The sequence below is a fragment of the Vigna unguiculata genome, chromosome 2 (assembly GCF_037176805.1).
Source record: "Vigna unguiculata cultivar grain cowpea cultivar isolate G323 ecotype 2 chromosome 2, ASM3717680v1, whole genome shotgun sequence".
Classification (NCBI taxonomy): domain Eukaryota; kingdom Viridiplantae; phylum Streptophyta; class Magnoliopsida; order Fabales; family Fabaceae; genus Vigna; species Vigna unguiculata.
Window position 1 is genome coordinate 27897434 of NC_140793.1, and position 15062 is coordinate 27912495.

At 33.3% G+C, this 15062-nt stretch overlaps 2 protein-coding genes and 1 long non-coding RNA gene across 4 annotated transcripts; 2 read left to right on the top strand and 1 right to left on the bottom strand.

The window, feature by feature from the left end:
• Window positions 1-278: 278 nt before the first annotated feature.
• LOC114167846 (endoribonuclease E-like protein) lies at window positions 279-3937 on the top strand. Its single transcript, XM_028052818.2, has 6 exons — window positions 279-548; window positions 1013-1287; window positions 1677-1842; window positions 2208-2452; window positions 3114-3301; window positions 3394-3937. The coding sequence occupies exons 1-6, from the start codon at window positions 365-367 to the stop codon at window positions 3608-3610; spliced, it is 1275 nt and encodes a 424-aa protein (XP_027908619.1). The 5' UTR covers window positions 279-364; the 3' UTR covers window positions 3611-3937.
• A 1988-nt stretch (window positions 3938-5925) lies between these two features.
• On the top strand, window positions 5926-11036 carry LOC114173843 (DNA-binding protein, putative (duplicated DUF1399)). 2 transcript variants are annotated; one of them, XM_028058493.2, is made up of 9 exons: window positions 5926-6195; window positions 6543-6728; window positions 6992-7109; window positions 7214-7468; window positions 7892-8347; window positions 8608-9110; window positions 9411-9603; window positions 9803-9958; window positions 10070-11036. In XM_028058493.2, exons 2-9 carry the CDS (start codon window positions 6571-6573, stop codon window positions 10772-10774), a joined length of 2544 nt encoding a protein of 847 aa, XP_027914294.1. In that variant the 5' UTR covers window positions 5926-6195; window positions 6543-6570; the 3' UTR covers window positions 10775-11036. The 2 variants fall into 2 exon arrangements, with proteins under 2 accessions (XP_027914294.1, XP_085526080.1); XM_085669954.1 differs by having other exon boundaries at window positions 5998-6195; window positions 6558-6728.
• A 1549-nt stretch (window positions 11037-12585) lies between these two features.
• On the bottom strand, window positions 12586-13979 carry LOC114173844 (uncharacterized). Its single transcript, XR_003602602.2, has 3 exons — window positions 13604-13979; window positions 13262-13349; window positions 12586-13149 (listed from the first exon to the last, which is right to left on the bottom strand). It is a non-coding gene; the product is annotated as an uncharacterized LOC114173844 (long non-coding RNA).
• Between the last annotated feature and the right edge of the window lie 1083 nt (window positions 13980-15062).

Consider the following 15062-nt stretch of genomic DNA (forward strand, 5'->3'; position numbering starts at 1 on the left):
CTTACTATAACTAAAGACATAACTAAACTAAATGCTTTTTCTTTTGAATAAGATGAACCAAAAGCCATAACTTGTGAGGACTATATTTAAAATTTGAAAAACTATTGATAAAACAGGATATCCAATTTCTTTTTGAAGAAATCATGAGAAATAGTTATGGATGAATTTTTTTTCACAAATATCACCATTTGTTCAAATAATTTTATTCTTATTAATTTATTCACAGCAGCTCTGCTTTGTTCATGAAACGGATAAGAGAATATGATATATAAACAAAATTCGGGAAAATTTGCCTCTGTTGAATGTCATCTGAAGAGCAAAAAGTGAGAGAATTCGGTGTTGTGGCTGAAGGAACTACCTTAACATGAAAGGGTACTTCAACAGCAACACCACCTTCACCTCTTTCAAAAATAACCTCTCCCCAACTTTACCCACATCCCCTTCCTCCTATACTTCTTCAAACTTCTCCCCTTCCTTCTTAAGCCAAAGACAAAACCTTAAAGTTCAGAATTTCAAACCCCATGTCGTTATATGCACTTCTCTGTCCAGTGAGTATCATTTCCCCCTTATTTTTTTGCAGTCATTTTGTTTCCCGTTGTTTATTTCTTAATATGCTGTATTCTTTTTATGTTTTCAACTTTATGGGTTTACAAAAAAGTTTGAATTTTGGTCTTTATTTGAAGTGTTAAGGGTGTCTCTAGGGTTGGGTAGTAATATAATGTGAAGGGGAGTGCAGACTATGAAGTTCACACTATAAAGTACAGTGACATGTTCAATATCTTTTTATTTTATTTGTCTGTTGATTTTGTTTTGTTTTAGTTTACTGAATTGTTGACAGTGTTAAGGAATTAGAATGCCACTGGTTGTCCATGATGTGCTAACAAACCACGAGAAAAGAAAACATCTTTATTTTTTTTTTTTAGGATATGTTTTTCTTATCTTGTTCCTTTTTTTCTGACTAATGCCTTGGTGTAATTTTTTGTGTCTCACTAAAAAATGAAACTCCTTTCAGGTCAACAGGCTAGCAGTGCTTCTACAGCTCAAGCTGAGGAGCAAGAGGTTGAAATTGCAAATGGTTACACCATGACTCAATTTTGTGACAAAATCATAGATCTCTTTTTGAATGAGAAAACCAAATCAAAAGAATGGAGGGGGTACTTGATATTCAGAGAGGAATGGAAAAAATACAAGGATAGATTCTACAGTAGGTGCCAAAGAAGGGCCGAGTTGGAGAATGACCCAATTATGAAGGAAAAATTTATTTCATTGCAAAGAAAAGTGAAGAAGGTAGTCTCCATGTTTTTATGTTCCTCACAACCATGCCCCCTTCCAATGTTGATTAAAGAAATAGATTATTCTGCTGCATAATGAAAGTTGAAAAAGGCAACGAAACTTCTAAACAACTATTCGTTTTCGCCATTTTTTTGTCTCAAAATGTGGAAAGCAAAAATTCTAATCCCGTATTTTTTTTAACAGAAAAGATGCAGATACATTATCCTGGAAGTTCTTGCTAAACTAATAATAAGATAACATTATTATTCTTGTTACTAATCAGTTTATTTTGTAAGAAAGCACAAATCTGTACATCAATCAAAGTTTAATTTCATATCTAGGGAGTTGCCTGGCTTTAGATCTTCTTTCCCTGGTTTTTATTTGATCAGGAGTAAGCATTGCAGATTGATGATGAAATGGAAGTACACTATGCACTCCTCAAGGAAATACAAGATAGCCCAACAGACATTAATGCCATAGTTGCACGAAGGCGTAGAGATTTTACAGGAGAATTCTTCCACTACCTCTCTCTTATTTCAGAAACATATGACAGCTTGGAAGACCGTGATGGTAATTATGCAGAAGTACAAATAAATGTTTATTTTGGGTATTTGGCTCAACGTTTGTTGATTCTGTAACCAGTAATCACCAGAAGAAATGAGTAAAATAGTTAAGAATGTTTATAGTTGTAACTTGTAATAAGAGAGAATGAACTGATCATAAAATTAGATTTCTTTTAGGAAGAAGATGTGAGAAGTTTAAGACTTGTCTGGTAGATGTTTACAGTATTAAGCTTTGAGGTTTAATGTTGGTCTTGCCATTAAATATACATAATGAGTCTTCCCCTTGCACCTTGGACAAAGATAACATTTGTGATCATGCTCCTTGTGTAGGATGTTTCTTATGAGTGGCATTGGCATGTTTTGTTTGAACAGGGATTTCCAGGCTGGGAAGTAGATGTTTGTCAGCTGTCAGTGCATATGATAATACTCTAGAGGTTGTGGACACGTTAGATGCTGCACAGGCCAAATTTGATGATATCCTCAATTCTCCTTCTATTGATGTTGCTTGTCAGAAGATCAAAAGTCTTGCAAAGGCAAAGGAACTTGATTCTTCATTGATATTGTTGATAAGCAGTGCTTGGGCTAAAGCAAAAGAATCTACAACGATGAAGAATGAGGTGTGAATTTTATGATGTCCCTTGGATTTGTTCTGTATTCCATCCTTTTGGAAGATAGGACATGGATTTCTAATTGTCCCCAGCAAATATTAATAAAAGGCTCTATAAAACCTAAAATCAAATAGAGTGTGTTTCTCTTGTAGGTGTGTATAAACATACATAAAATTTCTTTTTCTGCTGCTTTCCGCTTGCTCTGCTAATTTTAAAAGGTTTTGACTTGCATTCTTATTTTTTAAGTTTTACAGAACTTCAAAGAAAAATGGTGGTTGTTTATGTTACATTGCAGATAGTCAGAAAGGCATTAATATGGACCATCTTTCAGCATAATTCTTCACGTAGTTACATTATTACATACATTGGTTATGACTATGAAGTTACATGGGATGGAAATTTTAAGAGGTTTTCATGTCTTTCCCTATATAATACTGATACCTACCAGGATAGGAAGCTAAAGTACGAATCTTTTACTGTGGTCTTAGGAATGAAACAAACTGAATTGATGGTTCTGATTTATAAATCAATCGGTATAATCTGAACGTCTTCCTTCTTGTCCTTCTTGTTCATTAGCATGTTGGTCCTTAATTTTGACTGCTGAAGCTTAGAAGATATTATTAGACTGCATTATGATTTGTGCTCAACAACCTTGCTTTATTATGTGCAGGTGAAAGATATAATGTATCAATTGTACAAGGCCACAAAGAGCAGCCTAAGGAGTATCACTCCAAAAGAAATAAAGCTACTGAAGCATTTGTTAAACATCATAGATCCTGAGGAGCGATTCTCTGCATTGGCAACAGCTTTCTCCCCTGGTGATGAACATGAAGCCAAAGACCCTTATGCTCAATACACGTGAGAGAATTTCCTTCTGGTTCATTCTAAACTATTATCTTATTGTTGTGATAAATATGATATATTGCTTTAATTTTGATGTGGTTAAACAGCACCCCACAGGAGCTGCACAAGTGGATTAAGATCATGCTTGATGCGTATCATCTGAACAAGGAAGAAACAGATTTGAGAGAAGCCAGGCAAATGACTGACCCTATTGTAATTCAGAGGTTGTTTATCCTGAAAGATACTATTGAACAAGAATATATGGCAAAAGGTACAACAGAGAAGTCTGAGACGAAAGATGACTCTAAACCAGTAGAGTTTTGAGTTGCTTCTCATGAACATCCTTTCTTACCAATGTGTTTCTTGTTCCGTGCCTTTTTTGGATCAAGAGTATGAAGGGTTGAAGTGGAGAAAAAAAGTGAAGTTACTACCCTTTCAAAGTTTTGTAATACATTCCAGTTAGATGTTAACATATTTCTTCTGATTTTCATTGCAAAGTTGAGGATTGTACTTCTAGGTGTAGATTATGAAGCATGTTGCATGAGAAAGTTAGATGATGATAAATCATTTTGAGTAGAGGCTGGCACATAAACATATCAATCCAATTTGAACCGCTCAACCGAAAGAAAATCTAAATTTGTTTATATTGAATTGTGTTTCATATTTTATTTCTACAACTCGAAAGTAGAAAATTTAAAATGAATCCAAAATCATCTGTCAATGCAAGTATTGTATAAAATGTTTAACTCTTAATTACAAAGTCTTAGTTTTCAGTATGATGTTTTTTTAAATATAACTAATTTATGTTTTTATTTATTTTCATAGTTTAAAAATAACTATTTTAAAAGTTTGTGTTGATCTATTTAACTCATCAATCAATTTTGAGTTGAGTCAAACTAATATTTTTTAACATAATATGTTAAGTGAGTGTGATTGAAATAATTTACTTATAAGATGAGTGAGTATAAGTCACTCCTGACTTTTTCAACACTATTTCTATCAGTTGTTCACTTTTTAGAAATATGTTGATCATAAAAAAAAAAAATTATTTGTAAAGAAAATGAAGAGATTGAAAGGTAAAGTAGTGAATGTCAAATACGTGTAAAAATTTGTTGGATATCAAAATAATATTATCTTTTTAATATTTATGTCTGCAAACAATTCATATGATCATGTAATATATTTGTATTTTTAATATTTTTATTAACTTTGGACTTTATAGAATTTAGTTTTTTTTTTCATCATTTCACAATCATACACCTAATTTAAATTTCAAGATAAGTTTTCTATTTTATTATTTTAATAATGAGTATGATAGTCTAATACAAACATATCGAATCATCATTTAGTTTGATTCAGTGGGAGAACAAAATAAAAGAAATATTTGAACCAAACTAGTTAAAAATGGATTGATTTAGACGAAAATAATCACTAACCCGATTTCAATGTTTTTGTTGACTTTTTTTGTGGATCAACCTAAAAGAATAACTCCAATATCCTGAGTAAACTTGTCCTTTTATAAATGAATAACCCTCACTTTTTTTCTTGGAGACTTTTCTTAATAAATAAAAAAAAAGCAAGATTTTAGGAGTAGATAATAAACTTAGGGATGAAAAATAAATCTACATTTTCAGTATTACTTCAACTCGTCCTAATTTAATGAAGAATTTCCATATCAGAAAGCAAAGGTATAGATAATAATTATTTTTATAATTATTTAATACTTTTGTGATTATTCTTCATATTCTATTATAGGATTTTATAATTATAATTTAGTCCTTAAAATTGACATTAAAAACTATGAAAATTTTCTTTTGTTATAATTCTTATTTTTTATGGAAAAAAAAGACACAATTTTAATAGCCAATAAAGAATGTAATACCTACCTACCTCATAGGCACATTACCAGTTCCAATCACTATTATATGACATGGTTTTCTAGTTTTTGAACTTTCATTTATGATCTATTTATTTTTTCTGGGGATAGACAGTGATGGAAAACTGTGCCCATATCATATTATGGCATCAACTCAGCTGTTTTCAATGCAAAGAATCCGCAACATAACGTGAAGCATCTAACTTCAACTTTGCCCTTTAACATATTACTGGGCATTATCGTTTCTAATATATTTATATCCATATATTATTTGGTCACGCCATGGTCGTTTTCGCAGTTAGCGAAGGGTACACGAAATTGAAAAGAAGAGAGGATAGAAGGTCCTTGAATTTGTCTTCTATTATTACTTTTAGGGTTGATATTTAACCATCACTGTCTCTTATGTTATACAAAATATAAAAAGAAGCTGTTAGTGGATTTTTATACAAAATGTGTTTTGTTTTGGTCTTAAAATCCTTTCGAGTCTCTATCAATTTTTTTTATTTTAACCCGAGATGTAAGAATTTTGTATTAAATAAATGATAGCGTGATTGATAAATATTACAGAATAAATATATATTACCTAAATAATAAAAAACTAAAATGGTTTTTTTCCAATGAGATAAAAAAAGTTCACAGTTTTGTAGAGAATAAAACGACAGGGAAAATGAACTGATTATAGGACTAAAATAAAAGTAATGATATATTTTATTAAAAAATAACCAATATATTTTCCCTTATTTACTATTTTAAGAAATAAAAATTGTTGAAAATTTTGGTACAAGTGATGATTATGGTTGGATGGAGTATTTTTCTGTACTATTTATTAGAGCTGACGTACAACATTCCTGGAACTGGTTTCAGGTGCAGTACAAGTCAGAACAGATACACAACGTAAGACACCAGTTGAATCATGTAATGCCCATTGCGATGTCAAAAAGAACATAAGAAGATCAGTCAAATACAGATCCTCCTTTTGAGGAATTTCCTTATCTGCAGCTATAGTATCTCTGCCTCAGTTTCTGCGAAACTGGTAATCCCCAAATGCCCTGTTTTCTTCCATTTTTTTTTTGTTGATACAATAAATTTGTATATTGCTTGTATGTTGTGGATGATCGTAGCATGTTTGTTTTTGTTACATGAGCTTAATTTAAAGATTTCTCTTGAAATTTTCCTGTTGACCAACCTGTAGATATTTTTCCTTTATATTTGTTCTTGTGACCCATTTTTGAATATGATATTTTTCTTTTCTTGTGTGTAACAAAAAAGAAATGTTTGTGGAACATGCTTTCTTGCGAATAAATTTTCCATTTTGACTGCAAATTTTGAGACAAAACTGTCTAAAGGGCACTTTAACTTACACCAGAATGTTTCCGGAAGGTTGCTGTTTTTCAGGTTAAATTGAGAGATGGAGGCAAAACAAGAAATGGAATGGAATGAAGCTCAGAAGATTCCGCTAAGCGTGGATCTTTTAGTTGCCGCAAAAAGGCAGCTTCAGTTTCTTGCAGCTGTTGACAGGAACCGTCACCTCTATGATGGCCCTGCCCTTGAGAGAGCTATCTATAGGTGAACATTCCATGAAGTATTTCCTGCATTTGCTGCAGATAAAGTTTCGTGCTTAAATAGTTTCAAAGAACAATTGCTTGTTATTTTTACTTATTTATTTATTTCACTAAGCTTGAGTCAAGAATTCTATAAAGGGTATTAGGAATGAACCTTTAGAAGGGTGTATTCTGTTTGAAACATCCTCTTTCATCCTTTCGCATCGTTTCAACTGAACAACATTATTTTCTTCTGCTGATTTAATAACAATGAAAGTGTGTGTTCAGGTACAATGCTTGTTGGCTTCCCTTGCTTGCCAAGCATTCTGAGTCTCAGATTTTTGAAGGGCCCTTGGTAGTTCCTCTTGACTGTGAATGGGTCTGGCACTGTCACAGACTCAACCCGGTAGGCTTCAGACCAGGATATATATATTATTCCTGATTATTAACAATGCTGTTTAATTGGGTTGAGGTACTAGTAATAAAATTTGGTTCCAATTTATTACACAGGTGAGATACAAATCTGACTGTGAGGAGCTTTATGGACGAGTACTTGACAACTTTGGTGTTGTCTCTACTGTTGAAGGAGTTTGTGGCAGGAAAACTGAAGAAATCTGGAATAAACTGTATCCCGATGAACCCTACACTGCTGATTTGATTAATATTCTCCCAGGGGATATCTCTGAAAGGATTTCTAGGCTTGAAAAGTACACCAAGTATGATCTGATTTCAGCTGCTAAAAGGCAGAGTCCATTCTTTTACCAGGTAAAGGAAAGTTAAGTTTGTTCATAAGCTTGATATTCTAGCAGAATTACCAAGTCTTACCATGCCAGTTCTAGTCTGTCATTTGTCTCTGTCAAAGCCCTGATTAAAATGTTAACATGGTTTAGGCTGTGTTCACCTGACTCTTCTTCAATTTTATCAATTTGTGATTGACTGTGTTTTTCTTGCTAGCCAATACATGCATGTGGTTTCATAAGTACCTTGTTTTGAAAGATCTTAAGTTCATACAACTTTATTGAGACATTCTTAATTGGCAGCATCTCCAAATAACATTAATATCATGTGGTGATATATGAATGTAGCTTTCAGTTTTAGTAGCATTACAAACAGTTTTGAGAAATTAACTAACTACATACTAATTTTGCATCATCTCAAGGGATTCAATATCTGTTTTCTTTGTCATAGGTATCAAGACCCCACATGAAAAATGACCTCTTTATCAAGGAAGCTGTGGCCAGATACAGAGGGTTTCTATATCTTATCAAGAGAAACAAGGAAGAGGGTATAAAACGCTTTTGTGTTCCAACATATGATATTGACCTGATCTGGCACTCTCATCAGTTATATCCAGTTTCTTATTGTAAAGACCTCAATGAAGCACTTGGAAAAGTATTGGAACATGACGATACTGACTCAGACAGAACTAAAGGCAAGAAACTGGATATTGGTTTTTCTGGAACCACCAAACAGTGGGAAGTCACATTTGGTACTAGATATTGGAAAGCTGGAGCAATGTATAGGGGTAATGCACCATCTCCTATAGAAAATAACCCTCTTTCATCTAACAATACTTGCAAGAAGGTTGTTTCTTCGAATGAGTACCCACAAGAAATTTCACTACCAGATCGAAAAGTTATGGAGGTACTTTAAGATCTCCTCTTATGTGCCATATGTTACGTTTATGCATGTATTAACAATTCCGTGCAAATTTTTTTGAGTCGTGTATACGAATATGCAAATATAACTCCATGCCACATATCATGAAATGTTTGTATTACCAAGCCCTTTACTGGATCAATTTTATGTAAATGTTTCTGCCTAGAAATGCTTTTCGTCATATCACTGAGACAGCTTTTGTTTATATGAGATAACATTTGCAATTTCCTCGTACATTCAACCAGGTTTTCTTGGAGTTCGTGGGGATTAAAAACTTACCAGAAGAACAGGAAGGAGATATATTTGTTTTATTTTCCAAATCACAACCTGATGCATTCTTTGGTGCTAAAAGAAGACTGACTATTTTATCGCAATCTAGACAGAAACAGGTTGCATCTTTCCAGTGTGAACCTACGGGAGAGCTGCTTTTTGAACTCGCGTCCTATTCTTCCTCCAAATTATCTGTTGGAAAATCAACAAAGACAATGGCTTCAGCTTCTTTCTCTATAAAAGACTATTTTAACCCAGTTTCAAAACTCCATGTGGAGAAATGGTTTGAGTCGGTACCAAGTTCTGGTACTGTGAGCTCAAAGCCAATCTTGTTACGAGTAGCCATCTCATTTTCTGTCCCAGTTCCTGCCCCATATAAACTCAAAATGACTCTGTCTCCTGTTAGATCTCAACATGCTAATGGCTGGACACATGTCACTGATGAAAATGGAAACAGAATCATCCGCCTTCAAATGAGGTACATCTACCCTCTATGTTATACCAGATAACAATGGAAGCTCCTTGCCAAAATGTGTACTTCATTTTATTATGGTCGAGTTAACTGGTGTTAATTAGGTGATTGATGCGGGCTAGTTACTGCTTAAGTGATTTTCTTTGTGTCCTGAAAATATCAACTTGTTCTATCTGTATGTGAATACATTATGTTTGTCATACATGTTTTTGAATACACATTATCTAGTATTACTGGCTCTTGTAATGAAGTATTCTCAATTGATTAAGCAAATAATAATCTTCCCAATAACGAATTACATTTTAGGGAATTGGAGAATGCAAAGAACATAGGAAACCTCGGAAAGAAGGTTGTTGGCGTCATGAAGTCCGGCGAAACTCGCACTCTAGCTGAGTTTATTGAAAATGGGTGGTCTGTTTTGGAGAATCTGTGGTTCACCCACCTCCCACACAAGTGCAAAAACGATGGCCATCTCTTTGAGCTCACTGGTGCCAAGACGGTATGTATTTCCATTTTAAAATATATTGTCCTGCCAAGAGCTCTCTTGGATCTTGAATCTTGATTACTCATTTGATGTTTCACATATCCAGTAACAAGTACAACTTTCAATAGCATTGATGCACATAAGATTGCTAATGCGCATGCCTCAAATGAGACAAATTCAAAGTTATAATATTAAATTCATGTAACTTTTACAGTTGAAATTTTTTCCTGGAAGAAAGCTAGACTATGAGGTGGGACACCATGGAAAACGGGGAAGTGAAATGGACTTCTTGACAGCTATTGAATTCTCCATAGAAGAGCCTTATGGGAAAGCAGTGGCATTGCTTGACTTGAGATCTAAACATGTCACGGTACTCACTTTCTTGCTATTATATATGTTACACATTTTGTATAGAGAGACACTTTTGTTCTGCATTATTACTGAGTTTTGTTTTCTGCCTTTTCTGGTTGTTTTTGTAAAGGCAAAGGAAAAGTGGATGGTGCTGCCCGCAACCATTTTGGCTTTTATTGCTGCTGATGTAATGAAAAAGGAAGAATATAAAGGCGTCATTGCTAATGCTAACAGTAAAGATTTGAAGGTGAATGGTGTATACGAGGAAAATGAAAAGAAAGTCTGGAACGGAATGGGGCTGAGTCCTAATGTGTGCAGTGAAGATGATGGTATATCAAAGAACTCTGGACTCTCCAGTGGAGGCTGTGGCAGTGGCTGTGGAAGTGGTTGTGGGAATGCAGTGGGAAGTGCTGGCTGCGGTGGCTGTGGTGCTGGTTGTGGCGGAGGCTGTGGTGCTATCATTAGGAGTGGTGGTTGCGGCGGTTGTGGTGCTGGTTGTGGTGGTTGTGGCGGAGGCTGTGGAAGTATAATCAGGAGTGGTGGCTGTGGGGGTTGTGGTGCTGGTTGTGGTGGTTGTGGCGGAGGTTGTGGAGCTATCATTAGGAGTGGTGGCTGCGGGGGTTGTGGTGCTGGTTGTGGTGGTTGTGGCGGAGGTTGTGGAGCTATCATTAGGAGTGGTGGTTGCGGGGGTTGTGGTGCTGGTTGTGGTGGTTGTGGTGGAGGATGTGGAAATATGATTAAGAGTGGTGGTTGTGGCGGTTGTGGTGGAGGCTGTGGAGGAGAGGTTGTGAACGAGGAGATAGAGTACGTGATCGAAGAAGCAGTTACTGCATGAAATTGACATGCATGATTATGCATGTTATCAATGTAATGTATATATGAACGTGTGTCTACGACCTCAGCTTTGCTTCTCTTCCATCAATGTCTTTGTTGGACAGAAAAGGTAGAAAAATAAGAAGGAGAAGGTCGAATGTGTAATAAATAATCAACTAAACATGATAATCACTCTCAACTACCTCTGAGTGTGTTCTTATGCTCCTATGTTTGTGCAAGCTCCTATAAGTAAGGATATAAAATATTATGATATGTGAAATAAATTCTACACGTGCCAAAGTTTTCTTCCTTCGTCATTTTATGGATTTTGATAGCCAAATTTGAAAGATGGAACTTTGAGCTGTGAATAAATTGATTGTATATATCGAATTATTCCTATTAAGAAACGGTATATTCAACATTCATCAACTTACTATACTTAGATTACTAAACATGATTCATGACATAACATTGTCCTTCTCCATATTTTAGTTGAGAGAACCATCTTGCATGTACATTTTAGAAATGATCTAGTAATATATGTTTTAATACTATTTTTTTAATAAATTAATGGAGTTTTGGATGATACTCTAGTAATATATGTTTTGGATGTTCTAGAAAGTTGGAAAGAAGTTTTATTTTCTAGTATGAAATGTGTGGACTGGGAGATCTTGATTTGGTTAGAAGAGGTGTTACTTGCTAAAATTGGTTCTTTAGAAATTGTTGTATGGTTTTTTGATAGAACATGTTTGGAGGAGAGACTTTGAGAGACTTTGGTTGAAGATCGGTTCTTCTTTATTCTGTCATGGTCTTTCAATCAATGAGTGGTTCTTGCAATTTTAGAGAGAACAAGATGACATGAGTGCTTGCATCCTAAGATATGCATAATTCAAAGTTTATAATGTCTTTTGTGAAGGAAACTATTAAAACTTAGCAGAAGTTTGCACATAAAAGATGGATTTGAATTTCAAAATATGGTACACAGAAGTCATGGATACATTTTGATTATCTTAATTAAATTTAAAAATGCAGAGGATGACATTCAATTTTTTTTTAGAAATAAGAAGTGGGGTTTGAAGTTATGTGCATAGGATGAGTTTCAATTTTTTTTTTTAAATTTGAAATTTTGTATACTATTACATAGAACACGATTTTTGTACAGAAAGTCATATTTGTCAAATACGACTTATCTCCCAAATGATAATTTTTTTAATCTGTTCCTTATGATAAAATTGGTTAAAATTTTGTTCCTTATGATAAAATTGGTTAAAATTACATCATTTTTTGAAAAAAACACCAATGTTTATGCAGATGTATAAATGTCAGTGTCAACTCTAAAATCAACCACACTAGAGAATACAATATGTGGTTATGGTTTTTGAAGGACACAAGATTTTGCCGGAGAGGCTGAAAAATATCCATACTCCAAAAATTATCCCTATGTTATAATTTTAAATTGATTAAGAAATTTTCATTGTTTGAAATTAAATTAAATTAAAGAATGGAAGAGTTAAAGAAAATCTTATAAATAAAAGTTTCTTCATGAGAAGTCCTTTTACAACCAGGATCTCATTTGAAAAATGGATGAGCAGTTTCTTTGTCATTTTAGTTTCCTTAGTTTATTTGTTTCATAAGACCTAATTATCCTGAGTTCAAGTCAATTATTCCATGTAGATTTGATTGTCATGGATGCATTAACGTTAACTAATCCTAGAAACATGTCTATTTTCTCATATTAGCTAAAAACAACAATAGTTAAAAAAAATATACAATCTGGTAGAATAAGTTAAAAAATTATTAACTTACATTAATTTCATAATTTATGCATAAAAATCATCAATAATAGGACATGAAGAGGGTAGGTAAATTACACCTTGCAGAAAGAAAAAAAATTGTTGCAGAAAACTATAGGGTCACACTCAGCTTTTGATAAAGTCACATTGGCTGTATGCCAAAGTTACTAATTTCCACACTCCAAATTCAAAATGATTAGACCTAAGACAAATGGGGAACCCGTGATGGACCAACCCAATTGAATGCACAACAATTTTTTTCTTTGTAATTGCACAAGAATAGTTTGGTTTCTAATTTCGACATTGCAGATCAAATCACTGAAGAACCAATAATCTTCAGTAAGAGAGGATAAACCACACACACACCAAACACAACAGTGACCAAGTTGGAAAATACACGATACTCATATCAAGTAAAAATATACAGTACATACATATACTATGCTAACTAATAAAGCCTGATAGTGCATGCATATTTTTGTAGCTTCTTTATTTAATTTTTCCATTTGTAGTAATCAAACTTTGATGCTGTCAACTGATAAATATGATCGAAGGGTCACAGCAGCACTCGTCTATGAGGCAGCAACAACACAGAGCTGCAAGACTGAAGCAAGAACAAAAAAAGTTTTTTTTTTTCTTTTTTTTATTCCTGATGCTAATGAAAAGCGAGAAAGAAGAATAAAAGTAATAAAGGAAAAAGTGTGAACAGAACTAACCATCCTTCAAGGAATCCAGTTTGTCTTCTGGGTGGTGGAGCAGCATAATATTGCGGTGGTGCCATCACCGGAGGACCTTGATAGTACCCTGCCATCAAAAGTTTCCCATAAAGTAAAAAACAAAATAAAATTGATGCAGAATGAAAGAACACAGAACCAAATCTGAAAAAAAAAAATGAAATTTTTAAATTCAGAGGATGAAACTTGTTATGAGTACAATCATGGTGCAGTTGTTTTCCAAACTGCAGGGGATCCATTTCGATGAAACTAAGAATAATGAACTTAAAGGTTTTGCTTGATTCTGTGAGCATAAACAAAAGAGAAAAAAGAATAGAAATTTACCTTGTCCTTGAGCAGGGTAGGGATATGCATACTTGGGGTCACTCATTTATGGCAAAAAGTTGAGAGCTTTGTTGCAGAAATGTAACACAAGCAGAGAAGACGCAGAAGAAAGTTCCTGTGTGTTATGTATGTTTTCTTCACGCGCAAAATCTACTCTCTACTTACCATTTTATTCCTTTTTTTTTTTGCCTTCCCTTGTCACCTTTAGAAATATATTATTTTTAATTTTTAAAAACATTATTTTCTCATCTTTCTTCACCTTCACCGATACGAAAACCTATTTTTGTAATGAAAAGGATGTCCAAAAGAACAAAAGCAACTTTTCATACCAAGTTCTCCCAGAACCTACCCTGTTCAAAACTCATCTCCTTCATTAGACTTACGCCAACAATTTTATTTTAATAGCTTTACGTTATAAAATTAAACCCGCGTGTTTTGAAGACAGAGACTACATTATATTTCACTTTTTTAACTTACCAAAATTTGTTTTAACTAGTATTTAAAATCTCTGATTAATAATAAAAATATTTTTATGTTAAAAAAATAGTGGAGAATAAAAATTATGACATAATAAAGAAATATATAGTATAGTTTTTATTAGTTAATGATAAAAAAACAACTTTATGAAAAGAATGAATTTTTTAGTATGTTTAATAAGACTTTCTAAACACTAGTTAAGGAATGAAAAAGAAATTGAATATTTTATTTGGAGTTATATTAAGAATTAGCATTATTAAGTTGTTAATAAAAATCAATTTTTTTATCAATTCTCTTCTAAATGCAAATTTTGTATGTCAGTAAATATATATTATCCTTATTCCTTATCTGGTTCATTTGATGAGGATCAGGTATTGATAGGGTTGAGAGGTGTTTCCCGTTGCTTCTAGAAGATTGAAGATTTCGTTGATCAATGTTCATGCTTATCTTCGCCCTTTATGCTGGAACAACTAACATTTATTTTTATTTTGAAACACAATACTTGTTATTTTAAACCAGAGATTATCCGTAAAATGAATATGACATTATTTCTTACTTATACCGTATACTCCTATTTCTACAGTTAAGAAAACAACACATAAAAGAAATGGTGGGGTAATATTATTTTATTTTGTTGGAAAGCTGAAAAGAAATAATATAATGAAGATCTTGATTATATTCTTTAATTTTAGTTGTTTAATAATAGGAGGGTGTTGTTTGTTTACTCCCCAGAAAGAACCTAATTCTGCAGACGTTGGTAGTAGTTGTTTAGGTGTTATTGTGCGAATGCATTTTGTCAAAAGAAAGAATAGTCTTATCTGTTCATGTGTTTTACTTTCGGCCACATTGCAAATTTCAAATTCCTTTCAAAGTGAGGATGCATATACATTCTCATTATTCCTTTCTAAAGTACACAAATATAGAAAATCTTAAAAAAAAAAGTGTTGTATCATTTAGTTCAAATTTTCTTTATCTGAAATCT

Coding starts and splice junctions, on each gene's coding strand:
- LOC114173843 (XM_028058493.2), top strand. CDS start 6,571: ATGGAGGCAAAACAAGAAATGGAATGGAATGAAGCTCAGAAGATTCCG. Junction 6,729..6,991: donor CTTGAGAGAGCTATCTATAG/GTGAACATTCCA, acceptor GTGTGTGTTCAG/GTACAATGCTTGTTGGCTTC. Junction 7,110..7,213: donor ACTGTCACAGACTCAACCCG/GTAGGCTTCAGA, acceptor TTTATTACACAG/GTGAGATACAAATCTGACTG.
- LOC114167846 (XM_028052818.2), top strand. CDS start 365: ATGAAAGGGTACTTCAACAGCAACACCACCTTCACCTCTTTCAAAAAT. Junction 1,288..1,676: donor TGCAAAGAAAAGTGAAGAAG/GTAGTCTCCATG, acceptor TAAGCATTGCAG/ATTGATGATGAAATGGAAGT. Junction 2,453..3,113: donor CTACAACGATGAAGAATGAG/GTGTGAATTTTA, acceptor TATTATGTGCAG/GTGAAAGATATAATGTATCA.